General features: G+C 44.0%; 1 protein-coding gene across 1 annotated transcript in view; it reads left to right on the top strand.

Moving 5' to 3' along the window:
• RAB11FIP1 (RAB11 family interacting protein 1) overlaps positions 1-22,542 on the top strand; it is a 57,703-nt gene that overhangs the window by 16,279 nt on the left and 18,882 nt on the right. Inside the window, exons 2-3 of the mRNA XM_082256037.1 lie at positions 14,365-14,807; positions 16,488-17,220. Coding sequence (XP_082112163.1) covers positions 14,365-14,807; positions 16,488-17,220 — 1,176 coding nt within the window. The remainder of the gene's footprint in view (positions 1-14,364; positions 14,808-16,487; positions 17,221-22,542) is intronic.

Here is a 22,542-nt window from a genome sequence, read left to right as displayed (position 1 = left end):
TGAATGCAACGGCCATCTTGGTACACCCGGCACTGCTTAGCGCCAAACATTATATAGTGAAAGACTATTTCACTCAGGCACGGTGAAATACAGGCGGTCCCCGGGTTACAAACATCTGATTTACAAACTACTCCGACTTAACGGAGGGAGACAACAGGAAGTGAGAGGAAATCTCCCCCTAGGAAGGGAAAATCACTCCTGGAAGAGTTCTCATGGGAAAAAGGTGTCTCCACTGAAGCTTTACCACCAATCCTTCTTTCCACAACAACCCAACATTTTCAAAATCCAATTGTCACACGGACTGAAAGTGAGGTGAAATCTTCTGAACAAGGGCACAGACAGCAAAACAAATGTTACAGGGGTGTTAACCCTTCACTATGCTATCCAAAAAACTTTACTATTTTTTGGCTGGAGTTACACTTAAGAAAATGTACTTGTTCCGACTTACAAATTCAACTTAAGAACAAACCTACAGACCCTATCTTGTTTGCAGCCCTGGGACTGCCTGTAGTCTATTTTAGTATATAGAGTGTTAAAACTGCTAAAATAGGTGTGAAATGTTATACTTGCCTGGGTGTAAGATGTCCGCTGCCGCCTTCGTATTCTGTCAGATTAAGAAACCTATTGAAACGCATAGCGGCCATGTTGGCATTCATAGCACATGTGCAGTAAGCAATTTTCCCATTGCATATTCTGATGGGTATATATATATATATATATATATATATATATATATATATATATATATATATATATATATATATATATATATATATATATATATATATATATATATATATAATATATATATATATATATATAGAACATCGGAATACGATGGTGTTGCTGACCAGTGATGGCGTCTGATAGAACATCGGAATACGATGGTGTTGCTGACCAGTGATGGCGTCTGATAGAACACTGGAATACGATGGTGTTGCTGACCAGTGATGGCGTCTGATAGAACATCGGAATACGATGGTGTTGCTGACCAGTGATGGTGTCTGATAGAACATCGGAATACAATGGTGTTGCTGACCAGTGATGGCGTCTGATAGAACATCGGAATACAATGGTGTTGCTGACCAGTGATGGCGTCTGATAGAATCCAGTCACTATTCAACTGATGTCTGCACCCAACTCAGTTGGTTTTTTAAAATGATTTTCACCATGCTGGGTGGTAGTTGCAGGACCATGAATGTTGGGAAATTTAGCAGGAATGGGCTAAAATTTAGGCTGGGTTTACATGTGTGTTGCAGTTTTCAGCCTGGGGTCCCGTCTCGTTTTTGTTCATGGGTCCAGGCCCAAATTTTTGCCTGAAGGACCCTTTTGGAAACTGCACCGTGGCCACCCCATACATGTGTGAATTGGCTCCATTGAAAGCCAGTGAAACCCGTATCCAATTCACACATACAGTATGTGAACCCGGCCTGAAGCCATTTACAGCCAGCTATGGCCGCGCTACAGAATCCTGTACATTGCTGCTGGTGGTCAATCCTTGGGTCTGTAATAAATCCTCTTCTGACATTGGACACAATTCTCTTCAGAACAGTCACCTGATATTTACCTACAAGAAGAACTTTACCTCGGGGAACTTTTACTTCCTCCTGCTGATCAGGAAATAGATGGATGTATATTACATGAACAAAGGTTTTGAAAATATTTCTTGCATCTCCTTGTTTTGAATTCTCTACTTCTTGCTTCACCTGACCCGGTTTTCATAGCTCTTTGTACATTGTGTTGAAGTTTGGGAAATTCTGCAGCTGTCTTCCAGTAACTTTGAGGCTTATCGCATTTTTGGACTTGCTGAACTTCACTGTTCCACTTATGGATTCCTCCCCCAGACATTCCAACCAGTACGTGTGTTGTACAAACATAACTATTGTAGAGAGTTTACACATTCTAAACCTTCTGCCTGTAGTTATAACACAGCTGAGGGCTTTCCATCATATTCCCCTAGAAAAAAAAGTGACCCCCCTTCTAATTGGGGCTTCTGTGTAGGACAGGGTTTCTCAACCAGGGTTCCATGGAAGCCTAGGGGTTCTTTCTGAGGGTTGCTTAGGGGGTTCTTTCTGAGGGTTGCTTAGGGGGTTCTTTCTGAGGGTTGCTTAGGGGGTTCTTTCTGAGGGTTGCTTAGGGGGTTCTTTCTGAGGGTTGCTTAGGGGGTTCCTCTTGAGGAGTTGCTTAGGGTGCTTTTCCACTGCATGGAACCGAACGATTTGGCTCGCTTTTGTGCTTTTCCACTGCTGGTACCACATGGTACAGTGTAGGAACGGTTCGGTACGGTACGGCGGTGCTTTTCCACTGCATGGAACCGAACGGTACGGCTCTCAAAAACAGTACCACCTCGATTGTGGTTCCAAGAGGTACCATATCCCACAATCCTTTTGCATGCAGTCACTACTAGCCACTGATTGGTCAGAGAATCCCACCCACCCCGTTGTCATCCCACCCACTTAACTTTAGTACTACTTTAGTGGAAAAGCATACCGTACCGAACCGTTCCAACACCGTACCATGCGGTACCAGCAGTGGCAAACCGGGCCAAGCAGGGCCGAGTAGAGCCGAGCCGGTACTTGCAGTGGAAAAGTGCCATAAGGGGTTCCTTGAGCAATGGGCAATTTCTGCCTTTTTACATAAGTTCCCAATGACACCATTGTTCATTTTTAGCGATCTGTAAGGGGGTAATTCTTCCCAATGACAAGAGTGAGGAGCATTTTTCCCTCGGACCGTCGCACTAATGTGTCATGAGTTGTAGATTTTACATTTTTAGCAGGGGTTCCCCGAGACCAGACATTTATTTCAAGGGTTCCTCTGTGTTGAAAAGGTTGAGAGGCTGGTGTAGAGGATTTGGTTGCCTCACGCCATTCCCTGACAAAATTCCATCTGGTTCCAAAATGTTTCATATTGATGATTTATAGGGAGACGCGCCATTTTCAGGGCAAATTAAAAGCCTTACCCAACCCCCTCCACCCCCAATACACTATTATAAATCGGCTGCTCTGAAGACACTTCTTCCCCCTTCGTTGCTGTCTACAATACACAGCGCTTCCAGGTATGGAGGAGATTATGACCTCCTACCCTGTGACAGTGCTCTGGTCTAGCAGCCAATCACTAGGCCTGTTGCTAGTGAACACCTGAAGGCATTGGGAAACCTAAATAGGGGTCCTGGACAGATTTCTAGTTTTCTGGAAAATATTTGTGAAGATAAATTAGTCTGAAACTGTAAGATCAGAAATGTGGCGGCTATCATTTCTGACTTGGCTTTGAAGGGGTATCCTTAAAGCGGAACCCAACTGCGAGAACCAGGAACTGAAAACGCTATTCAAAGGGGAACTTCACCCAAAAAGGGAAGTTCTGTGCTGCTGCTTCCTCCTGCAATATTTAGAACATATTTTGGGGGTGGGGGGGACCTGATTTTGTCAGGTACCCACTACCACTTCTGCTTGGATCAATCAATGCGGAGAAATGCAGGCAGATACTTCATCATGCCATTCGATCAGGGAGGGGTGTGATTGGCTCCAAATTTATTCTGCAGCAGGACCACCCCAAATATACAGCCATTTAGTATATCTTCAGTGTAAAAAAAAAAAAGTGGTGGTTTAACCCCCACAGAGCCCTGATCTCACCATCATGGAGTCTGTCTGGGATGACCCCAAGAGACAGAAGGATTGGAGGCAGCCGAAAATCCACAGATCTGTGCTTAGTTCTCCAAGATGTGCGCAGAACCTACCTGCTGAGTTTCTTCAACTGTGAGCAAATCTACCTAGAAGACTAGAAGAAAAAGGGGGGGGGGGTCAGTCACCCAAGGTATTGATTGGATTTGGATTTCTCTATGTACTTTTCATTTTGTTAATTGATAGAAATAAGCTGACTCTTCTATTTTCTTAACCCCCTTCCTGCCACCACTGACCCTTTAATAGGATCTAAATGCTAGGAGACAGGCATTCCAGTCATGTGACCGCTGTGATTGGCAATCACATTAATGGAAAGCTCCAGATCGTGAGTTTGCATTGGCAGCTTTCCGGTACCCGTCGGATACCGTGCTGGGAGCCATTCTCAGCACAGCAAAGTGGTTACATAGGAATGCTTGTATGCGACTGCTTGGTGCTAAAGCTCACCTGCTGAGAGGCCACCACATATGTGCCGTGTTGGTGGGAAGAGGTTAATTGACAGCATTTTGTTTACATCAACGGAAAACTTTTGCAAAGTTCTGTATGCTGTGCGATTTCCCGATTTACAAAGAGCTCAAAACACCTGTAGTATCCATGTCCAGGCGTGCATTAGGGGCTTCGGGAGTGTAGGGGGGGGGGAGCCCGGGAGTGTAGAGGTAAGAGGGGGAAATCCCCGGGTGTGTAGAGGGAAGAGGGGGAAATCCCCGGGGGTGTAGAGGCAAGGAGGGGGAAATCCCCGGGAGTGTAGAGGCAAGGAGGGGGAAATCCCCGGGAGTGTAGAGGCAAGGAGGGGGAAATCCCCGGGGGTGTAGAGGCAAGGAGGGGGAAATCCCCGGGGGTGTAGAGGCAAGGAGGGGGAAATCCCCGGGGGTGTAGAGGCAAGGAGGACTCCAAGTGGTTTGATACCGTGTGTTTTCAGAACGATCATTGTAACCGTTGCTACAACTTTCATTTACTCCAGTTAGCCGCAGTTCACACTGTGTAGAGGCAAGGAGGGGGAAATCCCCGGCAGTGTAGAGGCAAGGAGGGGGAAATCCCCGGCAGTGTAGAGGCAAGGAGGGGGAAATCCCCGGCAGTGTAGAGGCAAGAGGGGGAAATCCCCGGCAGTGTAGAGGCAAGAGGGGGAAATCCCCGGCAGTGTAGAGGCAAGAGGGGGAAATCCCCGGCAGTGTAGAGGCAAGAGGGGGAAATCCCCGGCAGTGTAGAGGCAAGAGGGGGAAATCCCCGGCAGTGTAGAGGCAAGAGGGGGAAATCCCCGGGAGTGTAGAGGCAAGAGGGGGAAATCCCCGGGAGTGTAGAGGCAAGAGGGGGAAATCCCCGGCAGTGTAGAGGCAAGAGGGGGAAATCCCCGGCAGTGTAGAGGCAAGAGGGGGAAATCCCCGGCAGTGTAGAGGCAAGAGGGGGAAATCCCCGGCAGTGTAGAGGCAAGAGGGGGAAATCCCCGGCAGTGTAGAGGCAAGAGGGGGAAATCCCCGGCAGTGTAGAGGCAAGAGGGGGAAATCCCCGGCAGTGTAGAGGCAAGAGGGGGGAAATCCCCGGCAGTGTAGAGGCAAGAGGGGGAAATCCCCGGGAGTGTAGAGGCAGGGCCGGATTAAGAGCATCATGGGCTTGGTGCTCAGGATTTTGAAGGGCCTTAAGGGCCGTGCCTTGGCATGCACCCAGAGGAGGAAGGGTGCAGCCATGCATGCCTAATTCCACATGGGATGCTGTCTCTGAAGCCCATAAACACATCCATGCATTGGCAACTGTCCCTCCTTGTCCGGCCTTCACGCTGTGTGGGGAGGTTCTGAGGGAGCTGCCTGGGGAAGCGAGCATAGAAGCCAGACTTCTGTGTTTACAAGTAACAGAAGAGCGGTAACAGTGAATATGGCCAACCCGGGGCCTATATTAAGGTAGGGGCCTGGAGCTGCAGCTCCAATAGCCCCTATGTTAATCTGGCCCTGTGTAGAGGCAAGAGGGGGAAATCCCTGGGAGTGTAGAGGCAAGAAGGGGGAAATCCCTGGGAGTGTAGAGGTAAGAAGGGGGAAATCCCCGGGGGTGTAGAGGCAAGAGGGGGAAATCCCCGGGAGTGTAGAGGCGAGAGGGGGAAATCCCCGGGAGTGTAGAGGCAAGAGGGGGAAATCCCCGGGAGTGTAGAGGTAAGAAGGGGGAAATCCCCGGGAGTGTAGAGGCGAGAGGGGGAAATCCCCGGGGGTGTAGAGGCAAGAGGGGGCGAGCCTCAAAAGTGTAGGGGCGGGGAGCCCCGGGAGTGCTGCCGGTTTTTGCTCTATTGATCCTGAGATCTTTAGTCGCATGTTTCCTGGGATATCTTCCCCTCATGCTGGTTTTCTATCCAGTGAAGCCGATTTCCAGATCTCCGATGAACAACATTCTCATTGTTCTTCATAAAGCAGCCCCTCCCCCTGCAGTGGACAGACATGTTGATGAAGGCCGTCCTCTGGATGGTTCTGTATATTCGGGACATGAACCGCCAGTCAGCGGATTTCGGGTGTTCGCTGCTCTGTGTAGCTCAGTATGACGAGTATACAGGACGGAGGAATACAGAAATCACGGAGATGTCATTCTTCTATACAGGATGAGGCGTCCGCTGCTGACATGGAGAGGGGAGAAAGTCATTGTTACACGGCTTGCATGGAGGTGCAATGACTCCAAGTGGTTTGATACCGTGCGTGTTCAGAACGATCGTTGTAACCGTTGCTGCAACTTTCATTTACTCCAGTTAGCCGCAGTTCACGCTGTTGCAACTTGCAAAACAGAAAATCACATGAAAAGTCAAAACGCAATCATTTAAATGGGTGCCGTCTTAATTATGTCGAATTTGAGTTGCGACTAAGGCTCCATTCACACTTGTAAGACTCCAGTTGCAGCGACTTTGTAGTGCAACTTTGATATGACTGACCATTGATAATAGACAACTGTTGCACACGAGTTGCATTGTATAACATTCAGGTATGACTTTCATGCAACTTCTGAGGGTTACCATTGAAGTCTATGGCCCTCATGTTGCATTAAAGTCGGATCAAAGTAGTGCATCGACTACTCTGAAGTTGCTGTAATTTTAAGTCGCAAATATATGAATGGTGGTTATTGGAAAACATGGGGAACGACTTTGTGCGACTGATATCTAAAGTTGTAAATGGAGCCTTAAAAAAAAAAAAAAAAAAAAAAATCCCTGCACTACTTTTCAGATTTTTTGGTGCAACCTGATTTAAATGCAATGTTGAAATCACAAAGGTCTTATCTTTATCCTATCAATGCGACATTGGCTGCGACAGAGTTTATTACCCCTATACTTCCCTCCCAGTCCATTCTCTGCTGTTTTCTGGTAACTCCGCCCATCCCTGCAGCTCAAAATCTCCTCCCAAAGCACATTGTCCACCTAGCTGGGGTGACTAAGCACCAAACACTGAGGATGTGCAGATACCCGAAACCGATACTGTTCAAATCGCATGCAATTCTTTGCTGTGCAATTTGAGCCCCATTCATTTTGTATTGGTGCAAATCGCATCGCAAAGAATTGCATGCAATTGGGTCAGGAATGCGGTGCAATGCCAGTACGAAGCGGTCCCCCCACCCCTCCTGTGAACCTAGGCTGACAAACCTGTTCACACAGGAGCAGTGCAGTAAACGGCATGCGATTTAGACACCGCACCAAATTTCTGTTCTTTGCAGTGTGATTTGAGCCCATTCATTTTTTTTATGGGCGCAAATCGAACCGTCAAGTATCGGTAATCGCACTCCCTAATTAAACGGTATCGGTAATCGCACTCCCTATTTAAGGGTAATCAGTGGATCCCTGTACAACAGCTGGAAGCAGGGAAGTAAAGAGGCGGAGCAAATTGATGTAAAAGGAAAAGCAATTGTCACTCTGTATTCTGATTGGCCGCAACCAAAGCTGCAAAACATCAAACTGGTATGAGCCAAGCCTTAGGCCCCTTTCACGCAAGCAGTCCAATCGGGTCCATCTGTCCTTTTTTAGTCCCGGTTCACATATATGCGATGCGAATCCACTGCGGGTTCCCGAATCGCATTTAACTCGCATGGCAGTTCACACTGCCATATGTGAATCGCTGGGGGTGTCAATACAAAGTTAACAACATTCCCCAGATCAGTTCGTATTTCACAGTGCGAAACTGTCCGCTTCGGACATGAATCAGATCGCATAGGTGTGAACAGCCATGCGTTCCAATTCGGATGTGGACCAAAAAGTCCTGTGCGTGTTCTGTCCGAATGTCATGTGAATTCAGTCATGCAATCTGTATGGCTGAATTCACATCGCACAGACATCGCATGTGATTTTCAGAGCAGTGAGCTCTGAATCGCATGCGATGTCTGACATCGTATGTGTGAACCGGGACTCAGGTGGACCGGACTGAACCCTCCATATTCTCTATGGAGCCGCAGATGTAAACTGACGTGTCTATGTACACCCACATACCTCCAATCTGATCCAGCAAAAGGAAGGGGGATACGTTCCCCGCCCTCCTCCTGGCCGGATCGGAGGTTGGTTAGGTGTAAACAGGTGATCTGTTTACATCCCACTGTCCATGGAGTGGGCGGAGCTGGCGTGGACCGCCCACCTGCCCTTCACAGGACATTTTAGGTCTGTTTAGAAAAAAACCTGTGGCAATCGTAATGTCACAGGAGAAACATTGGGGTGTTATCCACCATTATTTTTTAGGTAATTTTGCAATTGAGATCGCTTGTAAATTGCAGAGAAATGAAGGCGTCTTTATAATGGAACTTTAAATGTGAATTGAAAATGTGAGAAGAGACATCCTGGGTCTTTCCTGCAATGCGGCCTCCAGAATCCACCTCACCAGCCGCCTCCTTTGGGCAGCTTTAGAACGTTTTCTTGCTGTCTGTGGCCCATTGGGGGAGATTTCACCTCACTAACTTCCGTCTCTTCTTGTCTGCTTCTTCCCAACTCATCCCAAATCTCGGAATAAATCTCTTCCTGTGTCAGGCTTACATAATCCGTATTTCAGGTTTCTCAGGGTCACCAGTGTTTGTCTGGTGGCGGTGCCATGTGACGAGGTACACGCCCCAGGCGGGTGTTGGCAAATAGCAGAGGTGTAGAAGACACACGTTGTGCATATTTTGGTGGCTATTTTGGGACTTTTTTTTTTTTTTTTTTTTTTTTTTTTTTTTTTTTTAGTCCAATATCGCACTTGATATAAATATTATTCCTGATCTGATTTTACAATGCTGTCCTCTGATTGGCCAGATTGTTTAGGTGACTAAACAAAGATTGTATAAACCCCAGAAGAACCTAATAAATTAAGATGCGCCTCATGTACATCTGCCCCGAGGATTTGGAATGTCCGGCACCTGACTGATTCACCACAGCATTGATGAGACCATCAGGAGAATGCTGCCTGTCCAGTAATGCAGATGTTCATTAAAGCGGAGTTCCGGCCTCAAAATCGAAAAAAAAAATAGATTTTGGGCCATCCACTTGCTGATTGCAACCTGAAAAAGAAATGGATACTGACTATTTTTTTTTTTTTTGGTCACTTGCCTTATATAAGAAAATATACTCCCCTTCCTTCCACTTCCTCCCTCATCACTTCCGGGTACTCGGCGCCAAATTTAAAAAAATGACCGCATTCAAAACAGCCAAACTTTGGCATTAGTAGAGAGGAGGGGTTTGGGGTCTTTTAGACCCCCAGATCCCTCCACAAGAGTACCTATCAAAATAAATGCATTTAAAAAAAAATTAATTAAAAACATTTTTTTAAATGTCTGAAAATATCAGCCGATACCAATATGCGATGACCAAAATATCGGTATCTGCAATAAAAAATACGATATTGGTCGATCACTAATCTAAATGCAAAACTCCAACTCAATAACCTTGTTTAAATTTGGATAAGTACAGAAAACAAAAATATAAACAACAAAAATCCTGGACTGTACAATACAATGATGTACAGTGCCCAAAAAGCTGGACAAAAGTCTGAGCGGTCGTTAATCGAGGAGAGTCTGTATTCGGTTTTTATTACTGTTTTTTATTTCCTCTTTGAGGAGGAGAGGTCACCCATGCCCTCCCTGTTGCCCTCCCTGTTGCCCTCCCTGTTTCTCAGTAGAGATCCCCTTCATTCATACGGATGGTTTAGGTTGGGCCCAATTATCGCACTGTTTGTAGGTAAACAATGATCCCATCGCCTGCTTTGTGCTATTTTGAGTGACATAAACGCTCGCAGATTGTCAGTAAACAAAGTAATGTATATGTATATATATATATACTGAGACCTTTACAGCTTCCTGTCATTACAGCGGATTTTATGCGTCTCTGCTATAAAATGGGGAACGTTCCGTTCTTCATAGCTGTGACACAATGTAGCCGGGCATTACGGAGATTGGATTTATTTTTAGTCTCAGGTGTTTGTCATTCAGGGTGTGCCGACTTTACAGAGTCATGAAAGACTCGATACCTGCGTGTCACCTGTATACAGATCTATTGAAGTGTATGAGCCGTCTCCTCCGGTATCGGGGCTGAATCAGTCATGTGGTCATGGTTTGTTTTTGTAGAAGTCTTTTTGGGTATTTCACGCCTCAATGACCACATATGTCACACATGGTGACCACACCAAATATAACCGTCATACAATCTGACACCATAGACATTGTCTGTTTTCTCTATTCATACCGCAATCCAAAGATTTGCGTTTATTAAGTTTGCAGAGTTCTTCTTTCTGTGAAAGTTCATTCATTCTGGGCGCCAAAACAAATGTTGGGCGTTTTTTTTTTTTCCTCCAACTCGAATGTCTTTATAGAGTTGGTAAAATACTGCAATGTGAGCCACTGGATGGAACTGACAATTATATTTCCTTTAATATTCCACTCCATTCATTGACCATAATGCAATATTTTCCTGATTCACCTTCTCCTGTATGAATGCAAAACATTCAATCCGAAGGGAAAAATGGCCTCATACTGCGTGCGCATGGAGTGCGTGTTCGTGCGCATGGAGCGTGAGTGTGCGCATGCGCACTGCAAAGGTTGAAGGCTTTTTATATACTTCCTGATGTAAATCAGTTGGCACCAAAATGTGGCCTTTGGCACAGCCGTTATGATTGGTTTCTCTGCAGAATTGTGACTATTTTTGCACTCTAGCTTTAGTAAATAAACCCCTTCGTGTCTGGTTTGTCTGCCGCAATGTCGCAGTCCTGCTATAAGACTCCATTCACACTAATACGACTTGTCAGGCGACTTGGTCAGCCTGACAAGTCGCGGACAGTCACGGTCCATTGTGTGGTACAGGAACGGTTCTAATAGGAGTGACACAAGTCGCTCTGACTTAATAAAAAAGGTTCCTGTACTACTTCTGGGGCGACCCGGAGCGACTTGCATGGACATTCATTTTATGAAGTCCGTGCAAGTCACGCCGCGCTGCACGCGACTTCACAGGTCGCCCCTGAAGTCCTGCCGCTGCAGTGTGAATGCGGTGTAAGTCGCTAATCGCCACCATTACCAGTAAAAAACAAATAAAAATTCCATAAAGCAATCCCATCGTTTGCAGAAGCTCAATATACGCTTGTTGGGATTTTTTTTTTTTTACCAAAAACATGTAGCAGAATACAAATTGGCCTAAATTGTTGAAACCATTAGATTTTTTCTTTTACATTTTTTTTTTTTTTTAATTGGATGTTTTATAGCAGAAAGTAAAAAATATATATAATACATCTTCTTCTTCTTATTTTTTTTTTTTTTTTCAAAATTGCTTTTTTTTTTGGTTTATAGAGCAAAAATAGACTGCGGAGGTAAAAAAAATACCACCAAAAAGCTCTATTTGTGGGTAAAAATAAGTCAAATTTAATGGGGGACAGGGTCACGCAATTGTCAGTTAAAGTAACGCATTGCCATATCGCAAAAAATGGCCTGGTTATTAAGGGGGGTAAACCTTCCAGAGCCAAAGCAGCTAAATAATGGGGTGAGGTTTTTATGGTGGACTTGGGGTGGGAATTAGTGAAGATGAATATGGGTAGTTATTAGGTCACCAGCAGTTTAGGTAAACCTGACTGGCCTCCAATGTTTCTGAACTTGTACTGGGACTGTGTACTGGGACTGTGTACTGGGACTGTGTACTGGGACTGTGTACTGGGACTGTGTACTGGGACTGTGTACGAAGTCTCTGCCCTTGTAATGTTTGGTCTTCTCGGCTCACGCCTCATTTTCAGGGGTGACCCTGGATCTGCAAACACTGAAACTATGACATCGCTTTCTGTTGACACTTCGGCACGAAGGTTACAGAAGTGACCTGTAAATGTGGCTGCAAATTATAGACCTGCTAGAGGCTGGAATGTTCCAATGTCAGCCTGTCAGGATTGTTTATTATGCAGTACCCGGAATTCTATAGAAATTATTATATAACTTCAGCCCATTACAAGAGAGAAGTCTTTACCCATAAAGCAGAAGGGAAGGGAGTGCAGGGACATGGTCAGCGCTCCGGTCCGGCAGTCCAGGCCGGGGAATGCTTCATTTGAGGAGGAAGGAAATTGTAATTTTGTATGTTGGAAATCCAAAGCGGTTCTAGAATGGTGGAACCGTCCTTCTGATATATTATAGTCCTATGTGTGGGGTCATTTTTACTTAAGAAGAATATAAACATAGCTCTCATTATTAACCACATGACTAATGAGGTACCTTTATAAACGGCATGGTAGACAAGTGGTTTAACCAGTTCTGGACCAGAAGGATTTTCCCCCTTAATGACCAGGCCATATTTTGCGATTCGGCACTGCGTTATTTTAACAGACAATTGCGCGTTCGTGCGACGCTGTACCCCAATACAATTGATGTCATTTTTTTCCCCACAAACAGAGCTTTCTTTTGGTGGTATTTGATCACCTGTGCGATTTTAATTTTTTTTAAAAAAAAAATTATTTTTTTTTTGCGCTATAAACAAAGAGCGACAATTCTGAAAAAAACACATTTTTCACATTCTGATAAAATCAATGTCTTCCCCCCCCCCCCCCCCCCCACAAATAGAGCTTTCCTTTTGGTATTTGACATTTTTATTTTTTGCACTATAAACAAAAAAAGAGCGACAATTCTGAAGAAAAAGCAATATTTTTCACATTCTGCTATATAACATTCCCCAAAAAAAAAATTTAATATCAATTTTTTTTTTAACATTTTAGGCCAATTTGTATTCTGCTACATATTTTTGGTAAAAAAAAAAAAAATTGCAATAAGCGTATGTTGATTGGTTTGCGCAAAAGTTATCGTGTCTACAGACTAGGGGAAAGATTTGGCATTTTTATTTTATTTTTTTTTACGATCCGCGATTTTTAGCGGGACTGCGGCGGACAGATCGGACCCCTGACTGACATTTTTGACACTTTTTGGGGTACCAGTGACATTACTGCAGTAATCAGTGCTATACATATGCACTGTTACTGTAAAAATGAAGCTGGCAGGGAAGGGGTTAACACTGTGGGTGATCAAGGGGTTAAATGTAAGCTTAGGGGTGTGTTTCTAACTGTAAGGGGTGGGGCTTGTGAAATGATGATAGGGACCTGTGTTCCTATATAGAAGGAGCTCTGTGATCATTCCAGAGAGAACGGTCAGCTGTGTTTACAACATCCGACCGTCCTTCTCTCTCAGTGGGGAGCGATCGCAGGTGCCCGGCGGCAATCGGAGCCACCTGCCCGCTGCATCAGAGTCCCCGCTGCCCAGTGGGGGCGGAAGCGCGCCGTCAGCGGCGCACGCTCGCCCCCAGCAGCAGGCGCGCGAACGACGTAGGGCTACGTTGGTTCACGCAGGAGGGGCTGCCTGCCGCAGTAAAACTGCAGCGGGCGGTCCTTAAGTGGTTAATCAGGCTGCTGCTGCAGTCGTTGGTTAAGTACCGGCGTTCTGCAGAAAACTCCAATTTGCTAAAATCTCCAATCACATCCCTTCCGGTGACTCTCCAGCAGCAATGATTGCAGATTTCGATGCGCTGGAGTTTACACAGAACACCAGCAGCGTATACACTAAGGAACACTGAGTGGACATTGTTAGTCCACCCCTTAATAACCAACAACATGGCCGCCCCAAAGGCGGCAACAACTTTCTTCCTCCTTACCCGGTGTTCTGTCAAAACAGCCAGCTCCTCAAAGTCTCCAATTATTGCTGCTGGAGAGTCCCTGGAAGTGATGTGGTTGGGGATTATGGCCAATTCTGACTTTTTGGCAGAACACCGGCTTTAACAGCCAATGAAGGGCTTTCCAATGTGATCTGGGCGGCTCTGGAATCCCCGATCCCCTTTTTTTTTTGGGGGGGTTTCTCAAAGTGTGCTATTTCCTGGGGTCCCGGTCTCCACTGGTGGTTCCCTGGACACTCGCATCCCTCCAGGGAGCCCAAAATCGCTTGTACAGAGACAGGAGGAACTGGGAGCATCCATTATGTACAGCGCTGCGTAAATTGACGGCGCTCTATCAGTACCTGAAATATAATTTTGGTGTTTTTCAGGAGAAAATAAAATCTGCGTTTCTGATATAGTTGTGCAAATATGAGATATAAATTGCAACAACCAACATTTTATTTTCCAGGGCCTCTGCTCATAGTTTGGGGGGTGTACAGTAATTTCTAGAAAAATGCTGATTTTAATTTGTGCAAAAATAAATTTCCCCGGTGGAGGAGTGTTTAAAGTAGTTTATCTATTTGTCACCTTTACCTTATTCTCTTCTTCCTTTTCCCCTAGATGGTATCCCCTGAAATCCAAGCCGGGGAAGAAAGAGAAGGATCGCGGTCAGATAGAAGTGGAGGTCCAGTTCATGAGGAATAACATGACGGCCAGTATGTTTGACCTCTCCATGAAAGAGAAATCCCGCTCACCCTTCGGCAAGCTGAAGGACAAGATAAAAGGAAAGCGGCAGGACGGTTTACCGGACACGGCTTCCGCCATTGTCCCCAGCATGAATCAGTACAGCGATGAGAGCGACTCAGAGATGCCCGAGGCAGAGAAGAAGAAATCCAAGCTGAAGACTTTGTTCTCCAAGCCGGGACTGAAGAAGAACAATACACTTTCTCAGTCCATGTCTGTCCTTCCAACACTTCCACCATCCCCCTCCCAGAGAACGGTACTGAAGCCTGGCGACTTCTCCTCTGACTTCAACCGACCTTCGGGGTCCCCCGTGTCAGAAAGTGAGTACTCCGTGTATATTGGTGGTACTGATATGACTTCATAAACCTCTACCTGACTGCAGGTAGTGTAATGCCTGGTAATCAGTTGGGTATTCATTAGAGGGGTACCAAAATTCAAGATGCACTTGACCGATATAGATTAATAAAATATAATCTAAAATAAAGATTAATAAAATATAATCTAAAATAAAGATTAATAAAATATAATCTAAAATAAAGATTAATAAAATATAATCTAAAATAAAGATTAATAAAATATAATCTAAAATATAGATTAATAAAATATCTAAAATATAGATTAATAAAATATAATCTAAAATAAAGATTAATAAAATATAATCTAAAATAAAGATTAATAAAATATAATCTAAAATAAAGATTAATAAAATATAATCTAAAATAAAGATTAATAAAATATAATCTAAAATAAAGATTAATAAAATATAATCTAAAATAAAGATTAATAAAATATAATCTAAAATATAGATTAATAAAATATAATCTAAAATATAGATTAATAAAATATAATCTAAAATAAAGATTAATAAAATATAATCTAAGATAAAGATTAATAAAATATAATCTAAGATAAAGATTAATAAAATATAAGCTAAAATATAGATTAATAAAATATAAGCTAAAATAAAGATTAATAAAATATAAGCTAAAATATAAGCTAAAATATAGATAAAATATAAGCTAAAATAAAGATTGATAAAATATAAGCTAAAATAAAGATTGATAAAATATAAGCTAAAATAAAGATTGATAAAATATAAGCTAAAATAAAGATTAATAAAATATAATCTAAAATATAGATTAATAAAATATAGATTAATATATATTGTGCGGTCCCCAGGTTACAAACATCTGACACACACACACACACACACACACACAGATATTTAAAGAAAAATAGAAAACTTTGGCATGCTACAGCTGTCCCACGTCCGCTTGAAGAATGAGCACTAAGCGATCACATGACTGCTGATCGCTCAGTTCTTAGTCTCCTCCAGGCAGTGAGCTGACTGTCATTACTCTCTGCTCGTTCTCTAGTGCTTGGTGGGATGGGGGTGGGAAAGGCTGGATCCAGCTCTCAGCTGCACTTAATGCCAGAGTCCGCTTTTAATCGGGCAGCAGCGGGAATCCAGACAATATTGTCATGATGCTTCTTGAGTCTGTAGTGTGACTGCCCAGTCAGCTAATGGCCACAGAAGCCTGCTGTAAGTTGACTGTGGCTCACAGGAGAACAAAAGTAAATGTACTCCTGTGACCTGCAAGAGAAGTATGACCAAAAAAATTTGAGGGGGGAGAGATCAGAGAAATCAGGGGGGGGGGAGATCAGAGGAATCGGAGGGAGGGGGAGAGATCAGAGGAATCTGGAGGGAGGGGGAGAGATCAGAGGAATCTGGAGGGAGGGGGAGAGATCAGAGGAATCTGGAGGGAGGGGGAGAGATCAGAGGAATCTGGAGGGAGGGGGAGAGATCAGAGGAATCTGGAGGGAGGGGGAGAGATCAGAGGAATCTGGAGGGAGGGGGAGAGATCAGAGGAATCTGGAGGGAGGGGGAGAGATCGGAGGGAGGGGGAGGACATCGGGGAAAGGAAAAGATCAGAAAGTTAAATTTTTAGTCCGTTCAGTTTTTTTACAAATATAAAAGCCTTCATTCTTCTACATTTTAGGACGATTTCCTCACATTCCAATAATCGCTCACAAAAGAACGGCCAGCGCCGACACCAAGCAGTGGAGTCAGATCACATCCGGGAACAAGAAGGATGGACTGTCTATATTCAGTGGCTTGAAGTCCAAGAATGATCCAATCACTCGATCCAACTTGTGTATCAACGGAAATCACGTGTACATGGAGGAGTCAGAACCAAGAAGTGACAGTTCCAAGGACAGTTCTGTGACCAACTCCCCACAGATCATCCGGAAAAGTCCACATTATGCTTCAGCTGAGAACCTGGACTTTAAACCATCCAATCCATCCAATGGTACTGAAAAGGGGATGACGTCTTCCACTTCTATTTCTTCTCTCAAGTCTTTTGAACAGCCGGCCACACAAACACCACAGGTGGAGGCACCAAGACCAAAAACCCCTCCGCTGACTTCCGATGTCCCAAAAGAAGAAAAGAAGGAAAAACAGGAAGTCCCAAAAGAAGAAAAGAAGGAAAATAAAAAAACGGAAAACAAGAAGTCTTCCTTGTTGTCATTGGTTACTGGGAGAAAGGAAACGCCCAAACCAGCAGAGAATGAACCGTCTGCTGTCCCTGTGAAGAGAGAAGCACCGAATAACCAGCGTCCTGCAGAGGAGATCAGCAAGAAGAGCTCGCTGAACCCCTTCCAGGAAGATATGGTGGTGGAGAAGAAACCAGAGCCTCTGCCTAGTGCTAAAACCTCCGCCGTCAAACCCAGGTGTGTACAACTTCATGTTCATGCATGTAAATAACAAATACTTCAAGGAAATAGTTTAGAGTTGCTTTAAACTATAGTAAATGTCTAGTTTTGTATTTAGCTTGGGTGTTTTTGTGTTTGTGTTTTTTTTTTTTTTTTTTACCACAGCTGAAATTAAACTTAGCTGCATGCCTTGTTATGGCTAACAGAGGGTGAAATCAGGGAAAGGCTGGATAAAATGAACACAAATCACCAGGCCCGGATGGCGTACATCCGAGAGTACTCAAAGAACTTAGTAAGACTATATCTAGACCACTGTTCCTGATCTTTGCTGACAGTGTTATGACAGGAAATGTACCAGGGGATTGGAGGAAAGCTAACGTGATACCGATATTCAAAAAAGGGCAGAGGCATGTCCCAGGAAATTATAGGCCTGTCAGTCTGACATCGATAGTATGTAAACTTCTGGAGAGGATAAGGGACTATATCATAGTTTGCTAAAGACAACATCATCAGCAGTAATCAGCACAGGTTTACAAATGGGCATTCTTGTCAAACCAATCTCTTAACATTCTATGGGGAGGTGAGCTAGATAGTGGGAGACCAGTGGATGTGGTGTACTTGGATAGGGGCAGACCAGTGGATGTGGGGTACCTGGATAGGGGCAGACCAGTGGATGTGGTGTACTTGGATTTTGCTAAGGCGTTTGATACAGTTCCCCACAAGTGCTTAATTTATAAAATAAGGTCTGCAGCCATCGACCACAGGGTTTTCTCTTGGATACAGAACTGGCTAAAAGGCCGTGTCCAAAGGGTGGTAATAAATAGCGCATACTCAGACTTGTCTGACGTGGTAAGTGGGGTCCCCCAAGGCTCAGTCCTGGGACCAACCTTGTTCAATTTATTCATAAACAGCATTGAGGACGGGATCAGTAGTTCTATATCAGTTTTTGCAGATGACACAAAATTGGGCAGGGCAATAACTGCACAGCATGAAGCAGATATCCTACAGAATGACCTGGACAAAATTACGGAGTGGGCAACGACATGGCAAATGAGGTTTAATGTGGAGAAGTGTAAGGTTTTGCACTTGGGGACTAAAAACATAAAAACACAATACACTTTAGGGGGGGAACCTTTGGGGGAAATCAAAAATGGAGAAAGATCTGGGAGTCTTGGTTGATGATAGACTAGGCAACAGCATGCAATGTCAAGCGGCAGCTGCCAAAGCCAGCAGAATATTAGCGTGCATAAAGAAAGGGATGTATTCCAGAGATAAGACTATAATCCTTCCACTTTATAAAACTCTGGTCTGACCGCATCTGGAGTATTCTGTCCAGTTCTGGTCACCAGTCCTCAGGAGGGATGTGTTGGAGCTGGAGAGAGTCCAGAGAAGGGCAACTCAACTAATTGGGGGATTGGAGGACCTTAATTATGAAGAGCGTCTGCAATCGCTCGATTTATTCTCCCTGGAGAAGAGACGCCTGAGAGGGGACATGATAGCAATTTATAAATACCTCAGTGGTGATCTCAGCATAGAAAAAAAGTTATTCATTCGAAGGGATTGCATGAGGACTCGAGGGCATACAATGCGATTAGAGAAGTGTTTTAACCTCAGGCAACGCGGGGGGTTCTTTACTGTTAGGGCTACAAGTTTGTGGAATTCTCTACCACAAGAGGTGGTTTCTGCGGGAAGTATGGTGGCTTTCAAAAGACTCTTAGACTTACATCTCAAGGATCAGAACATTCAGGGGTATGAGAGATGATTACAGCCACATACACCTACACAGGTTGAACTGGATGGACTATTCTTTGTTCAACCTCACCTACTATGTAACTATGTATGTCGGGCAGCTCTACCATTTCAATGGGCTGCTCTACTCAAGTCTGTGTGGGGAAAGTCCTGAACCCTTTTGTACATTTGCACCACAATGAACCACATGCTGTGTGCTTTGGAATGTGTGAAAACATGTATGTTTGCAAATGTGAGGGCGCCATTAAGAATTAATAGCACTCCTGTGTGTGTTAAAGAGCAGTGCGTTCTCCGCGGGTTGGGAAATCGCACGATTTTGTGCACGTTTCCGACACGCAGCAATCTGAACCAAGCCTAAGACCAGATAAGTTGACTAAAAATGATACTATATACCATTTTTGACTAGACCCTAACGTAAGTCATACACTATACTTTATACTTTTTTTTTTTTTTTTGGAAGATTGCACAGAAAAGTGAGGGGGGGAATCACTCCCTCAGCGCTTTTGTGTTCTGCTGGTGGGGAGCCTATTGGGCAAAAGACGTTTTTATTTTGGCCTTTAACGTGTTGCCTATGGACAAATTGGAATACAATATATTTTATAATCCTAAAAAAAAAAAATATATACATGCTGACTCTGGCTTTAAGTGCAGCCGAGAGCTGGATCCAGCCGTTCCCACCCCCATCCCCAGTCCACCAAGTACTGGAGAGAACGAGCAGAGAGCAATGACACTGCCTGGAGCAGACTGAGAACTGAGCGATCAGCAGTCATGTGATCGCTTAGTCCTCAGTCTTCGAGCGGACGTGGGACAGCTGCAGTATGGTGCCAAAGTTTTTTTTTTTTTTTTTTTTTTTTTTTTTTTTTTTTTTTTAAACTTATCTATGAAAGCCGGATGTTTGTAACCCAGGGACCACACACGTATGTATGTGTGTATGTGCATATGTATGTATCTATATATGTATGTATGTGCGTGTGTCTGTCTATATATATATATATATATATATATATATATATATATATATATATATATATATATATATATATATATATAGTGTGTGTGTGTATGTATATATATATATATATATATATATATATATATATATATATATATATATATATATAATTTTTTCACACTCACTCGGCCCAGCGCTTTGCTCACTGGCTGTGATTGGCAGGAGCCAATGGCTGTGCCTGATCCAGTATGGAGGGAAGGAGCAGCAATGCTCCATCTTCCCCAATACATCAGGGTCCCCATTAGACGCCGCCGAGTGCTCCCATAGAAAGCCACTTTCTCCCAAGCCCTACTATTTGTGTCTGACAGCGGGGCTCAGCACCACACTCGCATGTTAAAGGATTTAATCAACAGGAATGGGAACTAGTGACACCCAGTGAGGAGGGATAGAGCCAGGAGAGCAGTATGCATCGAATACTAGCACATTATGTTAAACTCTCCTTAAAACGAAGCTCTTTCCAGCGCTGGGATGTCAGCACTGCAGGCACGCTCATCTTCACCCGTCTTGCGGCTTTGTTGGCGGACTCAGACTCCGGCTCTCACTGGCAACGCGGGAGCCGATCACGGCACGGGGCTCTGAAGAAATGGCAGTGGCTGTTCTTTCAGAGCTCATGCACCAGTGATGTCACTGGCTGCATGTACATTGAACATCTCCTAAACAGTGCACACTACTTATAAAGTAAGCTTTGTTTTAGGCTTACCTATATAGCCTTATTCTAGGCTTACCCATTGGTAAAAGCCAGAGATGGAAGTTTACTTCTACTTTAATAATGCATAGAACCACTTTTAAATAAAATTTCCAGATGAGACGCATTGATGTATGTTGGGGTGACGGTCACCTATACATTTCATACAATTGTAGCAGACATATTGCTCATTGCATTTTTTTGCTACTTGTTGGAGCGTTTGACCTTTGATATCCCATTCTGTTAGAAATTAAACCAAACTATATAAAGAACACACCTTAAACCGGACCGTGAATAGTAACACATTTTATATATTCCGACTCCAGAACCAGAGTGTAGAGTTGGGCTGTCGCTGGTGTCTGAGAAAAAAGGACTTCATTCGATGTGAAGAAAGGACTTCGATCTATCAGGGCAATTCTATGACACGGTTACATTTGTTTTTTCCTGGCCCCGTCTTGGACAAGCGTTTGCAGCCAGGATTTGCTATTGATCTCTGAATATGACAGGTGACCCATGTGACCAATCCTGAGCTGATGTTTGTTCTATCAGTAAGTCCTGTGTCTTTAACATTGTATAAGGTGCTTACAGGCCTGTGTGCTGTGAAGGATAGCCGTGTTATCTCTCCGGGTGTTTGGCTTTCTCTGTTAATCATTTACATTGGTATTGGTATGAAGTCACTGGGCGCAGGGCCAGCGGACCACACCCAGCTGCTGTTTTCTGCTGCAGTAAGGAAGCAAAACCATTCTTTCTGCTGGTTTCTGTTAACCCTCTTTTATTGACAATTCTGGTAACCCCCAGGGCGGACCTTTTTTACAGGGTAAGTTTACTTTATAGAAAAAAAAAATTAACTTTTTTTACAAGCAAAAAGTGTGTTTATTATCTTTTTGTAGTAGGAGCCTGTAAAGCATCACAGTAGTGATCAGCAGGTCTCCTGCACACTGACCGGTGTATCTGTGTGTCCGTACATCCGGGGAAGCCTACATTCCCTGACAGGAAGACTCAATGAACTACCACAGCACCGTTCATTGAGAACTACAAGCAGACAGCCTAGGGTTGCCACCTTTAAAACCAAAAGCATATTAATTACACGGGTTCTGTTGCTAATTAGGGTGGTAATTAAACTCAGTGGCTTATCTGCATTAAAGTAGCCTCAGAACCTGAGTAATTCCTATGTGTTCAGGTTTGAAGGGATGAGGTAGGTAAACCTATGACAGTCACTAAGGATGTCAGGACTTTTAGTTCATACAGACACAGATCTGTGTGTCTAACGGACGTGGCTGTGTGGGCGGAGCAAACAGTGACAGCTAGTACAGGGAACTTCTCCCCGCACTCTATCCTAGGCCCTCATTGCTTTTCACACTGCAACCCGTAACTGGTATGTCAAAAATAAACCATGCCCTAGTGCAAGTTTTTTTTTTTTCTTTAGGGCTTCTTTTCTATTTGTTGTATGGCATGCCTGTGACAGACGCTGCACAGAGCAGTACAGTGGGGGTCGGGGGGGGGGCGGAGTTGCATGCTCTGGATTCCTCTGCCCTCACACAGGTCTATCTGCTTAATGTACAGTTTTCAATAACCCATTACATGTTCTGGAATGGGCTGAGAAGTAAATAAGTGATGCTGCAATAGCCAACTTGAAACTGATAAAAAATCAGTCGCACATCAACATACATTGCCAGCACACCATGGATCCTCAACTAATGTCTAAAAGTTTTATTCAATGCGATCACATTAACACCACGACCTCCCATTCCTTTTTTTTTTTGTATGGCTGTAGAAGCGAGATCAAATCTTCTGGCTCATTCAAACAGGCGCTCAGTGGCTTCTGAATCCTGAATTTTATTTTTTTACACCCTAATTTTAATGAACTTGCATCATAAAGAACTGCTACATTTTG

This window comes from Pelophylax lessonae, assembly GCF_965119305.1.
Source record: "Pelophylax lessonae genome assembly, chromosome: 4".
In the NCBI taxonomy this organism is placed as follows: Eukaryota; Metazoa; Chordata; class Amphibia; order Anura; family Ranidae; genus Pelophylax; species Pelophylax lessonae.
The sequence above is the reverse complement of the archived record's forward strand: the minus strand, read 5'-3'. Positions and strand labels throughout refer to the sequence as shown.